Source organism: Megascapheus bottae, chromosome 6, assembly GCF_031878675.1.
Source record: "Megascapheus bottae isolate mThoBot1 chromosome 6, mThoBot2.hap1, whole genome shotgun sequence".
In the NCBI taxonomy this organism is placed as follows: domain Eukaryota; kingdom Metazoa; phylum Chordata; class Mammalia; order Rodentia; family Geomyidae; genus Megascapheus; species Megascapheus bottae.
The window spans coordinates 73770098-73789713 of NC_143514.1; the positions used below are offsets into that span (position 1 = coordinate 73770098).

Sequence of the window (19616 nt, forward strand, 5' to 3'; positions counted from 1 at the left end):
TGGAGGCTGACCTTCCTTGAGCAGCTGGGCCCAGATGGTGCAGGGGCAGGCCCTGGGTCACACTAGTGCAAGGGGCCCAGTGTGGGGCCACACTCAGTGCAAGTGCACGAGGACTCACACCATGGATCCCAAGTTTATCTGCCTGGTAAATACTAGGTGAAGACGGACTATGTGCTGGGCCCTTGGGTACTCTAGGTACTAGACAGTAGCCTGGTTCCTGTATGGGGGAGAAGGAAGTCAGAGGACCAAGCCCCAGGGAGGAGGGGCATATCCAAGCCAAGCCCAGGGCCTGGATACTCTGTCAGCCATCTCAATAGCCACAAGTGGGGTCTGTTCACCATGAGGTACAAACGGTGAGCTGCTTGGTGTGTGCCATTTTGTCACCTCTTCACTGTATCATGAGGTAGGTGCTGCTGTGACCCCATTTTACAGATCAGGAAATTGAGGCTCAGAGAGGCAAAGCACCACTTGAAGACCAGCTGGGTAGGACAGCCGTCCCGGGTTTGTCTGACATCAGACAGGCCAGCCTGTACAAACATGTGAGACCCTACTTAAAAAATAACCAAAGCAAAAGGGGCTGGAGGTGTGGCTTAGAGCATAGAGGCTTCCTAGCAAGTAAGTGAGAGGCCCTTAGTTCAAACTCCAAGTATCACTTATACAAACAAACCAAAAAAGAAAGAAAAGAGAAAGCAATCATCCCTTGAGCTTATTTAGCCACTAATCCCTCTCTTGGCGTGGGCCATTGCAGTCTAATTACCTGTCCGGCTGCGCCTCGAGCCTGCCTCTTCCTTGCTGGTTAGGACAATTACCGGAGAGTACATACAGGCCTTCCCCCCACACCCCACCCCTGGTTGCACAAACCCCACATATAATGGCAGGTCCTGGGGTCCTCCCTGAGTTACTCAGGAATGTCTTGCTCAAAGCACAAAGGATTCCAGCTTGCTGGGTGACCTTGTGCTCTTCCGTCACCTCTCTCAGCTTCAGGCTTCTCATTAGTGGATGGTTTGGGGGTGTAAGTAGCCTTCTGACATCCTGGGGCCCTGTGTTTTGTGCTATTTTTTTCCCTTTCACCCACATAAAATCAGTTGGTGCCTTCCTCTTTCTGTTAGTTCAGGTGGGTCCATTGTCCTCTCCACCTCCATATCCCAGGCCTTGCTCAAGGCTGAAAAGCCTTGCTCTAAACTCAGGATGGGGGACTCCCACTCTGGGCTGGCCTATCTGCATGGCTGCTATGCCCTCATATGTCAGGGTGCAGAGATGGGGAACTGGTATCTCAAGGCTACCTTCTCCCGGGGCTCCTGGAGTGAGTTACGTGGGTCTGATGGGGTTTACTGGCTATCCTGCCTGGTGCTCACTCCTCTCAGTCTCTTGGAATAAACAGTAGAGAGACCCAAGGTGCACATTAGGTTTCCAAAATAGCCTGGAGTTGCTGTTTTCCCTCAAGGCTATAAACACATCCCTGGGTGAGGTTCCACACCCAGCTGAACACTGACCTGCAGCCTCCTGTTATTCTGCCTCGGTCTCTAGAGACTCCATAGGCAAGAGCTAATAAGTCCTGTAGGCTGAGAGCTGCATGACCACTGGGGAAGGGGCGAGGCAGAGGGTCTCTGGAGCCAGGCTAAGCCTGAGTAGAAAGTGAGACCTGGGGATAGAGACCAGAGGCCCCAATCTTCCAACCGTCTGTGCAGGCTTCCAAATGGAGTGAGGAGAGTAGCAGAGTTAGCTTGGACTATGAAGGTTGTCTGGGGACATTGAGGCTTGCAGGAGTCGTCAGAGAAGCTATGTCCAAGGCTAGTGGATCCTTAGGGATGTCCTGGCCCTAGATTGTATCTCTCAGGGAAGTCCTTGAAAATGACATTTGCTAGGACTATTCAGGGACATTTATGCTGCCTGCTGTATACCAGGCTCTGGACTAAGCTCTGGAGTCATAGCTGTGAGGCAGAGATGGGCCGCATCTTGTAAGGACTAAGTAGGAGCCTGGTCCTTTATTGCCTGGAGCTCTGGATGGACACTTCCCTGGCTCCAGGTGGCTGGAGGAAGCTAGTGTGTAAGCTGGCTTCTGAGGTAGATACTAGATAAGTCAGTGGGGGAAATGTGAGGTGGTGGAGACCTTTCAGGGCCGAAAACCCTGAGAAAGGCCTTGGGCCTGTTACAGCTTGGAAGTGTCAAGTGGAGCTTTGGTTCCCTGAGGGAGGGAGAGTTCTACTTTGTTGCTCCCTGCCTGTGGCTCTTTGTTCCGGGATAGGCTAGACCACTGACCTTTCAGAGAAAAGTTGTTGGGCCCTTGGCTGGATTAGCCTGATCTTACTCTCACCCTGGCCCATAGGGAAGGCCTGAGAGCCACCCAAGGGCCGCCCCCCCTCGGGGAGGGGGAGAGACCCCTGCTTTTCTTCAGCTCTGTGTGTGTGTGTGTGTGTGTGTGTGTGTGTGTGTGTGTGTGTGTGAGAGAGAGAGAGAGAGAGAGAGAGAGAGAGAGAGAGAGAGAGAGAGAGAGAGAGAGAGAGAGAGAGAGAGGGAGAGAGCGAGCACATGCACCTGGGGTGGGGTGCAGAAGAGGACTATGGCAGATGCCAGCAGCTGCTGTCACACACTGCACTTCGGAAGGGCATAGAAGCCTTTTATTTTGCTTGGCTGCTGGGGATTGAAGTCAGGTCCTCATGCTCTTGCTTGGCTTTTTTGCTCACAGCTGGTGCTGTATCACCTGGACCATGCCTCACTTCTGGCTTTTTGCTGGTTACTTAGAACTAGGGATCTTGCATCAAAGATATGTCTACTGGCATTGGCTTCAAACTTCAGTCCTTAGATTTTTAGCTTTCTGAGTAGCTAGGATCACAGGTGTGAACCACTAGCACTTTAGCTTCAAAAATAAAGTCCTTCAAGTCAGCCTTGTTGTTGTGGAGCTTGAACTCTGGGCCTGGGCACTGTCCCTGAGTTCTTCAGCTCAAGGCTACCATCCTACCCTTGAGCCACAGTGCCACTTGTGGTTTTCTGGTGATTAATTGGAGACAAGAGTCTCAAGGACTTTTTAGTGCCCAGGCTGGCTTTGAGCCACAATCCTCAGATCTCAGCCTCCTAAGTAGATAGGGTTACAGGTGTAGCCACCTCTCCCAGCTAAATTAGCCCCCTTTGATACAGGAGTGTACTTGGGGGTTTCTGGCCAAATGTGTCAACCAGGATGCACCACAATGTCTCTTCTGGTGTTGTTTCGGCAGCAGGGGCTATCACACCCATGATGCCACATAAGTGATAACACACCAACCACGTCATCCATGATGTCATAAAACCTGCATCTCGGCTGCTAAGGAGGTTGCAGCCTTGTGTTGTTAAGTGGAAAAAAAACACTCTTGGAAACCATATGGTTGGATCCATTTCCATTTTCCCAAAGTCTCACAAGCAAAACGTATCCCTAAGGTAAAGTTGGGAGCCTTTCCAGCCTTTGTCAGTGTCAGAGGAGAGTTCTGCAGGTTTTGCATTTTTTTTTGGGGGGGGGGGAAGTGAGGGTTAATTATTGTTAAAACTTTCCTGCAATTTAAAACTACAGGGAAACGAGCAGGTATTTTTGTCTTCTTAAAATTAAAATGTTTTTGACTTTTGGTCTAAAGTATACATGACATCATTTAAAATTAAAAAGATACCCAGGGTAAGTGTATCGGTTTGTTTTTGGTTCCTAAAACAAAGTTCTCCAGTCTGAAAATTTACTTAGAAAAAAAAAGTTTGCTTAGCTCATGGTTTAGGAGACTGAAAGTCCAAATAGCAGGGTGCTGGTCCTGGCGAAGACCCTTCAGCTTGTTTTGGGGGCACACATCCCAAATCACAGGAAAAAGGATACATGACACACCTGGCTGAACCTTAAAGACATGATGCTGTGTGAACAATAACAAAAACCATGGTCACAGAAGGACTAATATTGTGATTCCACTTTCACAAGATACGTCGAGTAGGCAGGTTCACAGGAGACACAGTGGAAAGGTGGCTGCCAGGAGCTGGGGTGGGGGATAGGCAGTTTATGTTTATTATAGTTTGGGAAAGTAAATTCTTTTTCACCCAAGATGGATGGTGGTGATAGTTGTGTAGCAATGAATATATTAAAAGCTGTCAAATTGTATACTTGAACTGGTAAATTTCACATGATATATACCTTACCACAGTCAAGAAGACACAGAGGAGACAAGAGTGACAAGTTGCCACCCAATGAGGGGCTTGGTGTTTTTCTCTCTCCAGTCCCCAGGTGCCCATGAGGAAGGGTGACTCATGTGTGGCCCTTCACCCCTGGACACAGCCCAGAGGCCTTGTGACCTCTAGACCCCCAAGGATCCTGGACGGGTGCTCAGGAGCCAGGGTTCCCCAATGCACCGGAGAAGCCAGACACCTCAATCTGGAAAGAGCCCTGAAACTCGCCTCTTATCTTGGTGGCAGGAGAAGATCTTAGAGCACTCTTGAGGCCGGCACTTGGCTCCCATGGGCATATGGGAAGTGAGTCCCTGCTCTCCTCTGGGCATGGAAGGTATAGTGTGAGTAGGAGCTGGCTGAGCTGCTGGGGCAGGTGCTCTGCGTTGCTGCACCCCAGGCTCCAGACCCCCTCTTGGAGACTCTTTTCCTTTGTCCCTGGATGTAGTGCTTAGCAGTGATGGCAGAGTGTGTTTGGCACCTAAGTGCTGTCTGGTGCCCACTGCCCTGGCCAGTCTGCCCAGTGGAGATGTTACCCAACTGTATGGCTGGTTCTCACAATGCACATTCTGTGATGAATCATCGAGCATCTACTAGGAGCTGAGCCCTGTCCCAAGTGCTTTGTCTAGCTGCCCATGGCCCCAGCTGTCCACAGGGTGGGTACTTCCATTAGTGCATACTTCAAGGTGGGGATCGATGGCACCCAGAGGCCTTTTGCCTCTTCCACCCTCCCGCAGTGACAGGGGCCTGCAGGAGAAACTGCAGTCTTTCCCCATCCACCCACAATTTCCAGTCCTGCTGAACTGGAAAGGAGCCCAAGAGTGGTTCCCGATGAATAGATGGAGACCCAAAGGACGGGAACTGGTCCGCAGCAGGGCGAGCTGGGAAGGGCTGAAAACTTTCATTTGTTTGGGGGCCCCCGGTGATCCCCACTTCCTGATGGTCACAGGAGAGGCTAGGAGATAGGCTGGAAGTGTTCTGCCCAGAAGCACATACTCTGGAGTACAGGGATTTGAACTTGGTTTTGTCCAACCCCAACACTAGTAGGTTTGGCTTCCCCTTGTGCTGCTTCCAGCCGGTGTCTGTGGGATGGCAGTGGATGTAGGCCTTTGTCCACGCAGGTTTACCAGCCTGGAGAAGTGAAGTTCATGGGTGAACCATGATCCCCACTGTGTGGCTCTTGTCCAAGTCAGTACAGTGACTTTGTGTGCAGAGACCTGGGCACCAAGCCCTGGCATGTGATCTGGCATTTTCTGAGCCCCTGGAGAAGGCTTGGGGGGAGGGTCTTATGGAGCAGAGGTGCAATCTTACCACTGAGGCCAGAGGCTTCAGACTTGGGTTTGACCTTGAGCGTTTTTGTCTGAGCTTCTATGTTCTCACAGGATATGAAATGCTGCCTCATGGAGCTGTTGTGAGGACTCGGGGTGGTGAGTGTCTAATGATGCCTAGTGGGCATTGTACAGTCAGTACACATCCTTCCCTTCTCCTGGGTAAGCAGGGGCTGATGGGAAAGGCAGAAAAATAAAAACTGATGGTGCTTATGGATGCGTCTGGAGATGCCAGAATGAATGTAGTAGCTTATCATAGGGGAAGCCCAGGAGGTCTTCCTGGAGAAGGTGACAGATGTGACCTCAACCCTGACAGAAGTTGGAAATGGTGCCCCTGCAATTGTACCCTGCAATTTGGGACACAGATTCCTTTTATACCATGGGATGCTCTTAACTCCCTTTCTTTTTCACAGTGGCGTGGGGTGTGAGGGCAGGCTCTGCTTGGATGTGGTTTTTTTGGTCAGAGACTCTTGAGAGAGAGGGTGCTACCCAGCGTGCCACTCTGGATTATGGGCTTATGAACAAGCGTCCTGGAGCTGCCATTTCTCCAAAGGTGTTTTCACTCACTGGTACTGGCCCTCCCTGACCCTGGGAACCCAGGCAGACAGGGACACTGGGTAATTGGGACAGTAGCTCATAAAACAACCGAAACCTCAGCTTGTCATTGGAACAGGTGATTTGTACTTCTGTGGTCCCCACTTTGCCCACAAAGTGAGGCTGGTCTAGAAGGATGCCCTGAAATACCTTGTGCCTGTGGGATGGTGCCATGGGGCCAGCCAGGTATGAGTCTCACCTGCCACAGTTAGCCACAGTGGCCCTTATTAGGCCACCGAACAGCATCCATTAATTATTGGGATCCATCTGGTGGTGTTGAGGGAGGCAATAGATGTTTGCTGGTGGCCGTGGCACCTGGCTTCTTTTCTTTTGTTGTCCCATCCTCATGTCCTTCTGGTCACCTAGCCAGGGGTGGCACTGGCTCATCACTTCCACCATCATCTGTGCCGCCTGTGGCATGGTGCCCTGAGGTTAGATGACCTTGCCAGTATGGTCCTGGGCACTCCACCAGTCTCTGTGTGACTGACACCATGGGCCTGAGGATAAGTGACAAGGAGCCTGATTGCATGCTCAGGGCACACCATACGCCATAGTGGACACTCCTCATGTTTTGACATGAAAGCCAAGCCCTGTGAGGACTGGGTGCCTGAAATCCTAGCTATTCAGGATTATGGGTCGAAGCTGGCCTGGGCAAGAAGATCTCCCAAGTAAGGAGCAGAAGTTGGACATAGAGAACTAGCCTTGAGTGAAAAAAGCTCAGGGACAGCACCTAGGCCCTGAGTTCAAGTCCTAATATGAAACAAATAAACAAAAATCTCTAAAGGGCCGGGAGTTTGGCCTAGTGGTAGAGTGTTTGCCTAGCATGCACAAAGACCGGGGTTTGGTTCCTCCATACCACATACATAGAAAAAAGTCAGAAGTGGTGCTGAGGCTCAAGTGGTAAAGCTCTAGCCTTGAGAAAGTCCAAGGAACTCAGGCCTGAGTTCAAGGCCCAGGACTGGAAAAAAGAAAATCTCTGTAAGGTGGATGGTAGTATGAGGCCCAGTGAGGGTGGGTGATAAACCCAAGGTCACAGAGCTGCAAGATGTAGGTATAGCTAGGATTTGATGATAGGACTCTCCAGCTCCAGGGCCGCTTGCCTTTCTGTCAATCACACATCCCAATTTGACCTCATAGATGGATGATTGGCTTTTTGATTTGAGACATTGTGGTTTCTCAGCTTGGCAGTCCATGTGGGTGTTTGCCCAGGGACCACAGAAGCTGGCTTCTAGCTTGGTCAGGTGGGTCCTCAGAAATCCATGACCTCATTATATCACTAAAGGGACAGTGATTTGAGAGGAGGGAAGGGACTTGCCCCAGGCCACATGGGCAGGCAGGGGCAGGCTAGATGTAAGACTTTGCATGTGGCCAGCTGCCTTACACAGCGTGTATAGCCATTGTGGTCAATTAGAGGCTGGTCATCTCAAGCTTCCCATGTTTCTTGAGACACAGGAGGCGCCTAGAATCTTAGGCTCTGTAAAGCCTGAATGGCCTGAGACGGGGACCTGCTAGTGAAATGTTGCCCCTAGTCTCTGTGACCAGGGAGAGGGGACCCAGGCATGTCTGTTCTGGGGGTGAGGACCAGAGGCTTGGCATTACCCAGCACGATGTGGGATATCATATCTTCTAAGCAGGGTTGGCACACAGTCTAGACAGATTCTTAGAAATCCTGTTACAGATAGGGAGACTGAGGCCCAGGATGGAGACATAGCTAATTCCTAGGACTAGGAGCAGGCTCTCTGGTCTCAGAACCTGGTTGAGCTTCTCTTGAGGCTGCTGTGTGGGTGGCAGTGCGTGGGTGTGCATGGGAGTGTGTGTGTGTGGGGGGCATGTGCTTGGTCTAGTGGCTCCTCAGATAGCCACATCACCAGCCTGCAGCCCACGTGCTGCTCTGCACAGGCCATTTGCCGCCCGCCTGTAATGGAATCGGCTACCCTGGTTAAGTGTTCACATTAAATTAATACTTCCTCTGCGGAGACGATCAGTTGGCATTTAATTTGTGTTTCCTTTAGAGAGCAGCAGAGCACAGCTGGGCAGCGTTGATGGGCATATCTGTGTGGTATCCCTTCCTGGGGAACAGAGCTCTGTGGAGATGGTGGGGTGAGTTCTAGTGGTAGTGTGGCAGGGCAGGCAGGGGCTGTGGGAGCCTTGGGAGGGATCTGTGGGCTGGCAGGTATCTTAAGCTTCCTGGCTGTCATTTCCGGTGGGGATGGGTTGGAATGTTCACTTAAGAGTGGGAGGAAGTCGGGAGATGAAGAGGAAGTGTTTCAGCACTTAGCTGCCTGGTTGGCTGCAGTGGCTCCTGTCTTTGTGTCCCAGCCCTGCTCCCTCCCACAGCCCTTTTTTCCTTATCTGAGTTCTGTGCCTGGGTGGGGTGGTTGGGAATGAGGATGTTATTGGCTCATCTGAGGATGGTGAGCTCCCCAGAAGGGACGTCTGGAGCTGGTGAAGCTCTAGGTCTTCCCTTAGGAGTGTCCCCTCCCTGTTCTGTGTGGCCCAGAGACTTCCTAGTCTTTCCCCAGTGCAGAAGGGCACCTGCTCAGCCTTTGTTCTGCTGGGAGACCCTGGCCCATTGGGCAGTGCCCATGAGGGTACCGTGTAGCACTCCTGTTCATTTGTGGGTAGGTGGCACTAGCCAGGCAAAGTCCCCTGTGATCAGAGCCACAGGTTGCAGCACAACTTGGGCCCCCGCCCTGCAGCTGCCAAGGAGGAGCTCAGGGCCCTGGCACAGCCTGAGAAAGGAAGCTGCTGTCTGCCCCCACCTGCCCTCCACCCCAGGCCAGGCCCACGCTTGGCCCAGAATAAAGTTTTCCATTGATGGCCCTGGCCCAGCCTTACCAGAGCTAGTTTTTCATCACCTGAATGAGTTGGCCTGGGTGTGCCGGCTGCTGGCCTTCTCCAGCAAGGTGTGGACCATTCCTTTGGTTCCCTCCCCTTCCCCGAGGTCCCTCCTTTGCTTTCTCTGTCTGTGGGAGCCAGATGGAACTATTGGGCTGGTCGCACGTCCATCCTCAGAAAGGGTGATACGCTTCCCACCTCAAGGGTGGGGAAATTGAAGCCCTGAGAGGGTATTGGCCGTCCAGGGCCAGCTGGAAGGTGGGGAGCTAGTAGTTGAACTGTATCTACTGTCCTGAGTCTCAGTATTAAGCATTTTTTCAGGGATGTACCCACTCTCTGGAGGAGCCTCCTCTAATACCACAGGAAGTGAAAACTCCATGAGTCAGCTCCTCTGCCAGCAACTTCAACTCAGTTTCTGCTGGCCGACTGGCTTTGCTTTGTAGCTCCTTTCCTGGGCCTGCGAGTTACTTTTGAGTTGATGGGGGAGGGGAACTACTGGGCCCTGGTGCTGGATGAGGCAGAGTGGGGGGCTGGCCTTGAAACAGCAACCTCCCCCCTCCCCAGCTGAGGCTTCCCGTCTATCACGTGGTCCCAGGAATAGCTTCTCAGGAATGCAGAGAGACCACATCTGGCTGCCACCTCCCCCCTCCTGGCCATTGGCCTCCCACGTGTGCCTGTTAAAATGTGGCTGGTGGCAGATCCCAGCACTCAGTGAGATGCTGTCATTTCCTTTCCCCACATTCATTGTCCTGAAGTCCCCACCTCCCCTCCCTGGCCCCCAAAGAGCCCAGAGCTCTGGGAGAGGGAGATCTATCCTTCTCCCTGCCTATTTCCCTTCTAGGCTCACCCTCTCTGGCCTGCCTTTCTCAGGAGAAGCTCAGGAGTGGACACAGCTAGTGTTGTGCTGGGAACTTGGCTCTCTGAGTCCCCAGACTGGGAACCAAGGCTAAGAAGGCTAGAAGGGGAGAGGCTTGGCTGGGATGAGGGGTGGCTTGGGGGAATGGGCTGGAGGCAGATAAATGAGTCCTGCTTCCATCTGTACATTCATCCAGTCCATTCAGTGTTTTCAACTCAGTGCCTCACCAGCTTTAGGTATGAGGAATACAGCCTGGAGTGGTAGTTAGGAACAATTTAATGCACTGGTGGTCTGATTGGACCCTGGCTTTAGCCTTAGCTCATCCTTTGTACCCCTTTCCTTCCAAAACCAAGAATCATATCCCTTGTCCCATCCTACCCTTGGGGCCCAATATCTGAGAAGCCCCAGGGTAGGTGCCAGCAGACCTTGGTGTGGGGAGATGGTGGTGATTTCCCCTGTCATGCTGTTCAGGGCTGGCTTCCTTGGGCCGCATGTGCAGTGGTCTGGCTGTCTGCGAAGAGCAGATCCTGCCTCCAGCTGCTGTTACTCTAGGAGGGAAAACACTGGCGGTAGAACAGGCTCAGGGAGGAGATGATATGTGAGACGAATCTGGAAGAAGGGATAGAATTTCAGGAGACAGAGGTGGAGGAGAAGAAGGGAAGAGTTACTTAGTTCTTTGTGCTCTCACCTGCAAAGTAGAGACCTACTTCAAGGGGACTTGAATTGATGTTTTACACATACATGGCCCAGCACCTAATAGGAACACCCCAGAAAGTAATTAGCAAGCGCCCCCTCTTCTCTCATCTACTCTTTGAGAGAAGTCACAACAGTTCAGCAGCATGGTAGGCAGCTGAGGGAAACTTAACAGAAGGTCTTGCTCCAAGGTCATCTCTTCAAGGTGACCCTAGCCAGCCTTGGTCAGCTGCAATCACAGCAACCCTTTCTACTTTAGAGGCCTCAGGACTTCGACTGGACCAGACATGGATTTGATTCTAGGCTCTACAGTGTTGACTTGAAGCAAGCTGTTTGTGTAGCTGGGCTGGGGCCAAGTTGGGAGGGCAAAGATGTAAAGGAAGCATCCAAGGCTGGGCGTGGCAGCTCACACCTGGAATCCTAGCTACTCTGAAGACTGAGATCTAAGGATCCCAGTTCAAAACCAGCCTGGGCAGGAAAGTCCATGAGACTTAAGCAGCAAAAAGCCAGAAGTGGGGGTTTTGCTCAAGTGATATTGTGCCAGCCTTCAGTAGAAAAAGCCAAGCAAGAGTGAGAAGCCCTGAGTTCAAGCCCTAGTACCAGCACATACACACTCACACACACACTGACACATACACCATCCATCAAAACTCTGACCATCAGCATCCCCTCTGGTGGCATTGGTGGCAGCCTCCCTGTGCCTTCCTGTGCTCTGTCCTTATTTGTACATGTTGCCTTCCCTGTAGAACCCTCTCTTTTAGGGAAGTGGTGGTGTCTGGTGTCTGAAATGTCAAAGCCAATAATTCGGTTGACCACTTTTCAGTGAGGCTGAAAACTGAGTTGCAGCGAAAGCATGGTGTCTGGGGCAACCTAAGAGATGTACGGTACATCTGGCCCTTCACCCCAGGCAGCCTGGCAGCTGAAGGGCAGAGATTTTCTGCACTGTCAACACCGGTGCTGGCTGAGCCAGATTTCGTGATGCATTGGGCGGGCAGTGTGTCAGGGTGGTAGGCTCAGTCTGCAGCCGGCTGCTGGTCCCTGCGGGTCAGTCTTCCACCTCCACCAGGCAGCTGGCCAGTTGCCTACCCTGACTGGTTTGGGAAAGAAAAGGTTCATGAAATCATTTGTGCAAACTCATCCTGAGGGTGCAACATAGAGAAATATGATTGTGTGTGTGTGTGTGTGTGTGTACATGTGTGTACGTATGTGCACGTGCGTGCGTGTGCATGCATGAGTATGTGTGCATGCGTGCCATGCAGGAGAGATATGATGATGATGAGGAGGAGGAGGCCATTGAAAATGCTGTGGGCGGGGTTGGAGGTGTGGCTTATTAGTAGAGTGTTAGCCCATGAGCAAATCCCTGCTTTCTGTTCAAGTCCTCACTTTGCAACAACAACAAAAATGTCAGTGGACCAGCATCTCCTGGGAGCTGTCTGCCTCCACATGGATCTGCTGAATCGGAAAAGATGGCCAGGTAGTTCCCAAGTAGGTTAAAGTTTCACCTCATTCACGTTAGGGATGGACTAGATTTGAGTCCCAGCTTCCTGCCTACTAGCTGAGTGACTTTAGACAAGTTGCTTTACCTCTCTGGATCTTAACTCTCTCATCTGTTCATTGGATTTGGATTTTTTTTTTTTAAATTTGTTACCTAAGCAGGCTAATACTAATTCATACTCAAGTAGATGATCTGGGAACAAGAGCCAGTTCCAGTGTCGAGGCCAGATCTACTGGCCCTTCCTGTGTGGAGGTCCTGATACCAGCGTACTCATCCTGGATTGATGGAGCCAAGTTGCTTTCCTTTTCTAGGCCTCATTCTCCCAGCTGTGCATGGATCTGTGGATACCCCCCCCCCCCCACATACATCTCCACCTCTCACACCACATAGTTGCTCAGAAGAGGGGTGTGGGGGGCGGGGCATTCTAAAAGCCAATGGGAAAGAAACTGTCTGTATCATCCCTCCCCCCTCTGTGCCCTGCTCAGCTGCCTCTGCTGTTGCTGAGACTCAGGAGTAAGGCCAGGCTCCAGGCAGCTCTACTTTTAGATGCTCTCTTGCCTTTCAGATGCCCCCTTGTACTGTGCTTAGAGTCTCTGGAGCCAAGTCATCCCTCCCCCTGCCCCCCACACTTCCTCAGAGGACCTTGCTGTCTTGAGGAGATCATTCAGCCTAATACCTATGTGATTCCCCTCTTTTGGAAAGCCCCGGGTGCTCCCTGCTGCTGATTGGGGTGAGGATGGCCTGGTAGCTTCTCTCTATTTGACATTCCTGTACCCTGCATTGAGGCTGAACACTTAGCCCTACCCCTGAAACAGTGGGCAATTTGGGGCAGATGATGTATGCACTCTAGCCAAAGTTTCCTTCTCTGTGCAAACCCATTCCACAGGCCATGAGATTCCCCTGCTGCCCATCTCCACGCCCTCTTTCTGTCCCCTAGCGCTGTCAGAGGCCTCAGCCTCAGCCCCCCATGTCTGCATCCTGGAGACTACTTTGGATGTTGGCCTGGCTGGGAAAGATTGAAGTGAGCTGGCCTGCATGCCTGTCCTCTGGGAGCCCGGCTAGCCTACTGGTCTTGTGTGGGAGAGGGGAGGAATTTTCCTCTGTGTGTGCAAACAGTATCCGTTTTCTCTTGTTTCCAAAAGCTGGTGACGTAACCCACTCTTCCTTCATTCCTCCCCTCTGGCCTATTTTTAGCTGGCCAGCAGCATCCTCCAGAGCTTCAGCCATGTAGGGACAGCAGCATGGGCTAAGGGAAAGACAGAGCTCTGTTGTCTGTCCCGGGATGGGGGAGGGAAGAGATGGTGTTGGGGAGAGCCTTAGGACCTTCATTTAGGCTTGGAGGTTCCTGGCCGGGGGGGGGGGGGTCCTCTGAGCACGCAGGCAGAAGCCTCCCCTGTGATGGAGAGGGGGTGTCCTCTCCTTCCCATGGGGGTGTGTCTCTGAGCCCTGCTTTCTTTACCTGGACCAAAGGATAATAGGAGTATACCACAGGACTGTAGGAAGACTGAGTTTACCTCTTGTACAATGGGTGTCTCAGTGCTGGGAGCCGGGGTTTTATCATCATGGCAGTCAGCCTGCCAGCCTCAGGCTGCTGCTTCTCCATGCACTGCAGATAATGCTGGGAGTGTGTGTATCCTGGTGCACCCCTGTGACCTTTCCTGTTCCTGTCAACCAGCACACAAATACAGTGATGCCCAGAATGCCCTAGTAACAGGATCTGGCCTATCATAAAGGCCAATGAAGTAAGGGCTGTATTTGTTTTGTTTTAGTGTAGTCAAACTGATCAGGGTTTGAATTTGGGCTTCATTTAATAGACTGGCCGTAAGTCTTTAGGACCAGCCATTTGACATCTCTGAACTCAGTTTCCACATCTGTAAAGTCAGTTACTAGGTAGGAGATTCTTTTTTTTTCTTTTTTTGCCAGTCCTGGGCTTGAGCTCAGGGCCTGAGCGCTGTCCTTGGACTTTCTCAAGGCTAGAGCTCTACCACTTGAGCCTCAGCACCACTTCTGGCTTTTTTCTATGTATGTGGTACCAAGGAATTGAACCTGGGTCTTCGTGCATGCTAGGCAAGCTCTTAACCACTAGGCAAAACTCCCCGCCCAGGAGATTCTTTTTGATGTTTAATTGGAGATTAAAAAAAAAGTCGTATGGACTCACTTGCCCGAGCTGGCTTCTAACAGAAATCCTCAGATATCAGCCTCCTGAGTAGCTGGATTACAGGTGTGAGCCAGCCAATGCCTTCTTTCTCTACCATCCCCTGGCTGGGAGCTCCTGGAGGACAGGCAGGATGGATTTTCCTATGTTCAGTCCATCCCCAGCCTGGGGCCCAGGCCCAAAGTGGGGGCTAAGCACCAGATTGGCACCTTGGGCCACCCTCTGACCACTTTCCTTTGTTGGCTTTTGCAGGTGGGAGGAGGAACTTGCCAAGCGCGTGAACCTTCAGACCATGGTGGACACACTGCAGGAGGTAAGACCCTCTCTGGGGTCCTAAGAGGCACATGGAATGGCCATGTGACCAAGGCCTTATGCAAAGCCGCCCCTCTGCTGCCTCAGCCTCTCTTCTATGAGCCAACGGATCCCTTTCATCTCTTAAGAGCTAGGGATGGCCCAGCATGGTAGAACAGAAAAGCTTGGGCATAGGAGTGGGAAAATCTGGGTCTTGCTGATGAGCAGAGGCCAGTGTCTCTCCTCTCCAGCCTTTCTCACCATCTGAGGCTTGGACTGGGTCTCTAGGCCCCTGTGCCCTCCGCTTGTAGGTCTCCTGAGTTGGGACTGATACCTTGGTGATAGCTGGTGGTCGTGTCACCGTGTGGGGTGCTTGCCCTAGCAGGCTCCATGGTGAACTCTGGGGCCTTGTTGCCTCCTCATTGCTGTGGTGGTGGCTCTGGGGCTCTGCTGCTCACCTGCCTGTGTTGGGCACTGAACAAACTTCACTTCGTGACTTTTCTTTTATACTCTGTGGAGTAGCAACCCCGTAAGAAGGCATAAGAAAGCCCTTTCACAAATGTTCTAAGCTGGGTATGGGTAGCTCATGCTACTCGGGAGGCTGAGATCTTGAAGATCACAGTTTCAAGCCAGCCCAGACAGGAAAGTCTGTGGGACTCCTAGTTCCAGTTAACCAGCAAAATGATGGAAGTGGAATCATGGCTCAAGTGATAGAGTGCCACTCTACCAAAGGGAATTAGTTAAGGGTGGAGCTCAGTGAAAGAGCACTTGCACCAAGCCCTGGGTTCAATCCCCAGCACCACCATTAGGCTTTTCAAAGAGAACAGTAACTATCAATGTATAGGAGGAAAAGGATGATTTTTTTCTGGCCAGTCCTGGGGCTTGAACTTGGCCTGGGCACTGTCTATGAGCCTCCTTTGCTCAGTGCTAGCTCTCTCCCACTTGAGCCCAGTGCCACTTCTGTTTTTTTTCTGTTTATGTGAACCTATGGCTTTATGCATGCTAGGCAAGCACTCTACCACTAGGCAACATTCCCAGCCCAAGGATGATTTTTTTTCTTCTTTAATAATTTAGTATGTTCATGACCAGAACATGTACCAGAAATGCAAAAAGCAAAACAAAACAAAAACATTCCAAAAAACCATGGAATAAAAATTGCCTCCATTTCTGCTCTATACAGCTTATCAATTAATGTGTGGCCTTCTCATCTTTTCTATGTAAACATCTACACCCACCTCCGTTGCCCACCTTTGATTATACAGGTGATGTGGCTGGTTCTGAGACTAGAGGTGGTCAAATACCAACAATGTTACCTGGATCAACCTGGTGTTTTGAGAGTCCTGGAAAGGCCCTCTCTCTCCTAATCTATTGAATGGATTGTTTCTCCTTCAGTGAATGATCCTAGGAAAGTGTTAGGGCAAGTCAGATGGCTTAGCAGGAATCCAGGCTGGCACAGGTCTTGCCACCCTTTCCAAAGCTCCAGACCCACATGTCCAGACCCTTCCTGCCAACAGGGCCCCTCTATAGCTTGCCCGTCTCCACCCACAGGCAGCACAGGAAGCTGAGGCCATCCAGGAGGAGATGAACGAGAAGATTGAGCGGCTCAAGGCTGAGCTAGTGGTGTTCAAGGGGCTCATGAGTGACGTAAGTGCCACGGGCTGCCACCCCAGGCATCATGACTCCCCCATCCCCATCATGCAGAATGCTTCATTCACTCCGAGGCTCCAAGCTCGGCTTCTAGTTAGATTCCTGGCTGCCTGGTTTGTCCTGAGGATGAGGGACGCAGAAGAGGCCAGATGCCCTCCCTACCCTGCCCTCTCTACGTTGCTTACCTTGTCTGAGTAGAGACGCATTAATCTGCTGCTTAACCCATCTGCCCTCCCCAGGCTCCCCTGACGGTCTGTGTGTGTTGCTCGGCTCCTTCCCAGCTCACCATGAAGCCTTGGGTCTGGTACTGGGGGGCAGTGTGGGCTGGGCTGTGCCAGCCCGAGAGGTTCTCAGGCCCAGAGCCTCCAGCAGTGTTGCTTTGTCAAGTTGGGAGTGCATCCTTTTGGTGATTTGGAGCCCATTGAAGTGGCGACCCAGGGTGGAGGCAGCTGTTGTCAGCCCAGCCGAGGCCTCCTTTATGTACTAGACAGGGTGCACACAGAGCCTGCCAGAAAGGACAAGGAGTCTGAACTGGGTGACAGCCTGGCTCAGCTCCTGGTGCTCAAGGACTGGTGGCTGGGAGATGCTGTAAGGCCCCAGGGGAAGCCATTTGACTTCCTCCCACTTGGGTCCCGGAGGACCACCCCCCTCCCCCATCCTAGATGCCCTCTCGCGGCCAGTTGTGGAGAAGTCTGGGAGAGAGCTAGCTATGGGGCAGGCCTGCCATGCAGACAGGCAGACACGTGGGTGGGAGATGAAGGGCGGCTTTCAACGGTGGGAATGTCTTTTCCTTTTTTGTTCCAATAAAACTGAAGTCATGTCCTGCTGATAGGGTGCTCTGCAGCTCTCCAGAGTCCAGCACACGCCGGCTCACCTCATCCCTCCAAGGCCCCCATTGCCTCTTCCTCCCCTGAGCAATGCTGATCCCCCCCCACTCCCAGGAAATGATCAACACTCCCTCTCCCCTGCAACCCCAGACTCCAGGAGCTTCGCACACCTAGGGGCCTCCCTACCTCTCGCCCAGGCCCCTCCTGCTTGCTCCAGCCCTCGCTCACGTAATCCCTGCTGTCCTCCCTGCAGCCCATGACAGACCTGGACACAAAGATCCAAGAAAAGGCCATGAAGGTGGACATGGACATCTGCCGCCGAATCGATATTACGGCCAAGCTGTGCGATGTCGCACAGCAGCGGAACTCGGAAGACGTGTCCAAGATCTTCCAGGTGACTGGGGCCACCCCGCTCACCAGCCACCACCTGCCCCTCCCTGAGCAGCCCCAGCCTTGCCCAAGACCGGCCAACCCCCTCATCCTCCAGCGTCCCACTCACTCCCCTTCCAGAGAGGTAGCGTTGGCCTGACCCTCTGGCCTCCCCAGACTCAGGGACTTTGAGGCCCCCCTGACTCTACCAGATGTGACTGCTCTGTGTCATATGGATACAAAGGGGCTCCAGTCCCCAAGGGTGATGTGCTAGGTACAAGGAAGGACATAGCAGAGCCGGGCCAAGCCCCAGGTCTCCTGGCCACCAGGACTCATCCTCCGGCCCACACTGTGTCCACTGCCTCCCTGCTGCCTGCTAAACCTCTGAGGGCCAGGATGGGGTATTGTCCCCACGTTATGGGGGGATCCTTGGCCAGGCTAGTGGACAACCGAAGGACCAAGCTTCATCTCTGACAGATGGGCTTCAGAATTTGGAAGAGGAGCTACTAGTCTTTGATTCTTAACACCCTACTTCTTAACACCCCCAGACTACTGTGCAGGGTGGGTTCCCCCGAGAGAAAACAGTAACCTGTGGATTGTCCTCTGGAGAGGCCCAGCCAATGGAGGGCACCTTTCCTTCTCTGAAGGCTGTGTTTTGAGTCTTGGATTATGGTTTGGCTTCTGCTTGAGCCCAGGGCAGTAGGGTGTGTCGTTGTTCTTTGTGTGTGATTTTGGATGAGGGTGAGGTGGTCTAGGCCTTGCTGGAGCGTTCTCTATCCGCACCCCTTCTCGCCGCCCCTTTGCTGGGGAGAGATCCATGAGGTACTCATTTGCTCATGTCTTGTCTGCTCAGGGTGGAAGCTTGGTGAGCCTCAGGCCCTCCGTCCGTGCCTTTGCATGGGAGAGGAGGAGGCGCTGGGTGGCATGGATCTGTGGGTCAGGGCTTCATCTCTCTGGCTGGCTCTGAGATAGCCCAGGTGACTAGAGCCTGGTCTGGCTTCCCTCACTCCAAATCCTGGGACTGCTTTTCTGGTGAAGGGGCGAGCTGAACCAGCCTAACCACCAGGCCTTCCCAGGGCAGGGCTTGGTCTGGGCATCTCTTCTCCACCTTGCATGTCACCTAATTCATGCTTTCTGCCAATGCTGCCTGCTTCTTAGAAGACCCACGCATCTGTCTCCCTGCAGTGACTGGCCCTAGCAATGACCTACCCACCCCCAGGGTGGCTCACTCCTCACCTCCACCCCAGCCAAATCTCCATAGTTACCTTGATCTCTTCCTTTCCGGTCCAGGTGGTCCCCAAAAAGAAAGAGCGTAAAGTGGCTTCAGACGATGACATCTCTGAGCAGGACGGGGAGGTGAACCGGTTCTCAGATGATGAGGTTGGCTCCATGAACATCACAGATGAGATGAAACGCATGTTTAACCAGCTGTGAGTAGCCCAGATGACCAGGACTTGGGGAAAGGGGTACCCCAATGGCTTGGGCTGAGTGTGGTACAGATATATTTGGTTTGGTCAGCATAGTATTCAGGAAGACTTGGGGTTTGTGTTCAGTAGTGATCCTTTGGGAAGCTTCCTGTTTTCAGCCTTTCTAGGTTGCTTGAGGTCCTCACAGTTGTCCTGGGCACTGTTGACAAGGCTGGGAAACTGAGGCCCAACACACTGTTGCCATGAACTTGGAAGCAATATATACTTTCACTGGCGGTGACCTTTCTCTTAACTTTTCTTTAGAAACTTCCCCACAGGATCAGAGTAGGAAGGAATCACCCTTGCTTGAGGGATCTTTTCTGCCCATCTGATTAAAGGGCTGACAGTTCTCTTTCTGGTCGTGCATAGAAGAGCCTGGATCTGATTACATCATGAATCTAGAAAGGGCCAGTGCACTTTTTCAGTCACTTGGTGGGCTGGCTCAGTTCACCTATATATATCGACAGGAAGCCCCCCCCTCCCCGCCACCCCCCAGGCATGGAGCATATTGCAGGCCAAGGATACTTGGCTGAGTCCAGAGTTTCCTTTTATAGAGAAGGAAACTGAGGCTCTGAGAAAGTCAGCAACTTGGCCAAGATACTTAGCCAGTGTCTTGAGCTGGAAGGCAGACCAGGCCTGCTTTTACCAGTATATCTTCTCACCAGGAGTTGCTGTCCAGAATCTGGGCTGGGTATGGTCAGAGGTGGCTGGATCTAGCTGGAATGAGCTTGCAGATGCTGGCTGTGTCAATGTGCTGCCTTTGTGCTGGTTTGGTGAGGTCCTGCTAGTCACTGAAAATTCAGCATTGTAGGAAACTGGCAGTTGTTGCCCATTAGGGCTCCCCTGCCCTATCCTACAGAGAGCTGGGGTGTCAGGACCTCATCGGGAGA

General features: G+C 52.3%; 1 protein-coding gene across 2 annotated transcripts in view; it reads left to right on the plus strand.

Annotated features, from left to right (window-relative positions):
* Positions 1–19616, plus strand: part of Iffo2 (intermediate filament family orphan 2) — a 43963-nt gene that overhangs the window by 15670 nt on the left and 8677 nt on the right. Inside the window, exons 2-5 of one of the 2 annotated variants that reach the window (XM_090335711.1) lie at positions 14379–14439; positions 15966–16061; positions 17145–17285; positions 18551–18690. In XM_090335711.1, the coding sequence (XP_090191837.1) occupies positions 14379–14439; positions 15966–16061; positions 17145–17285; positions 18551–18690 (438 nt within the window). The remainder of the gene's footprint in view (positions 1–14378; positions 14440–15965; positions 16062–17144; positions 17286–18550; positions 18691–19616) is intronic. The other variant, XM_090335712.1, reaches the window with a different exon arrangement.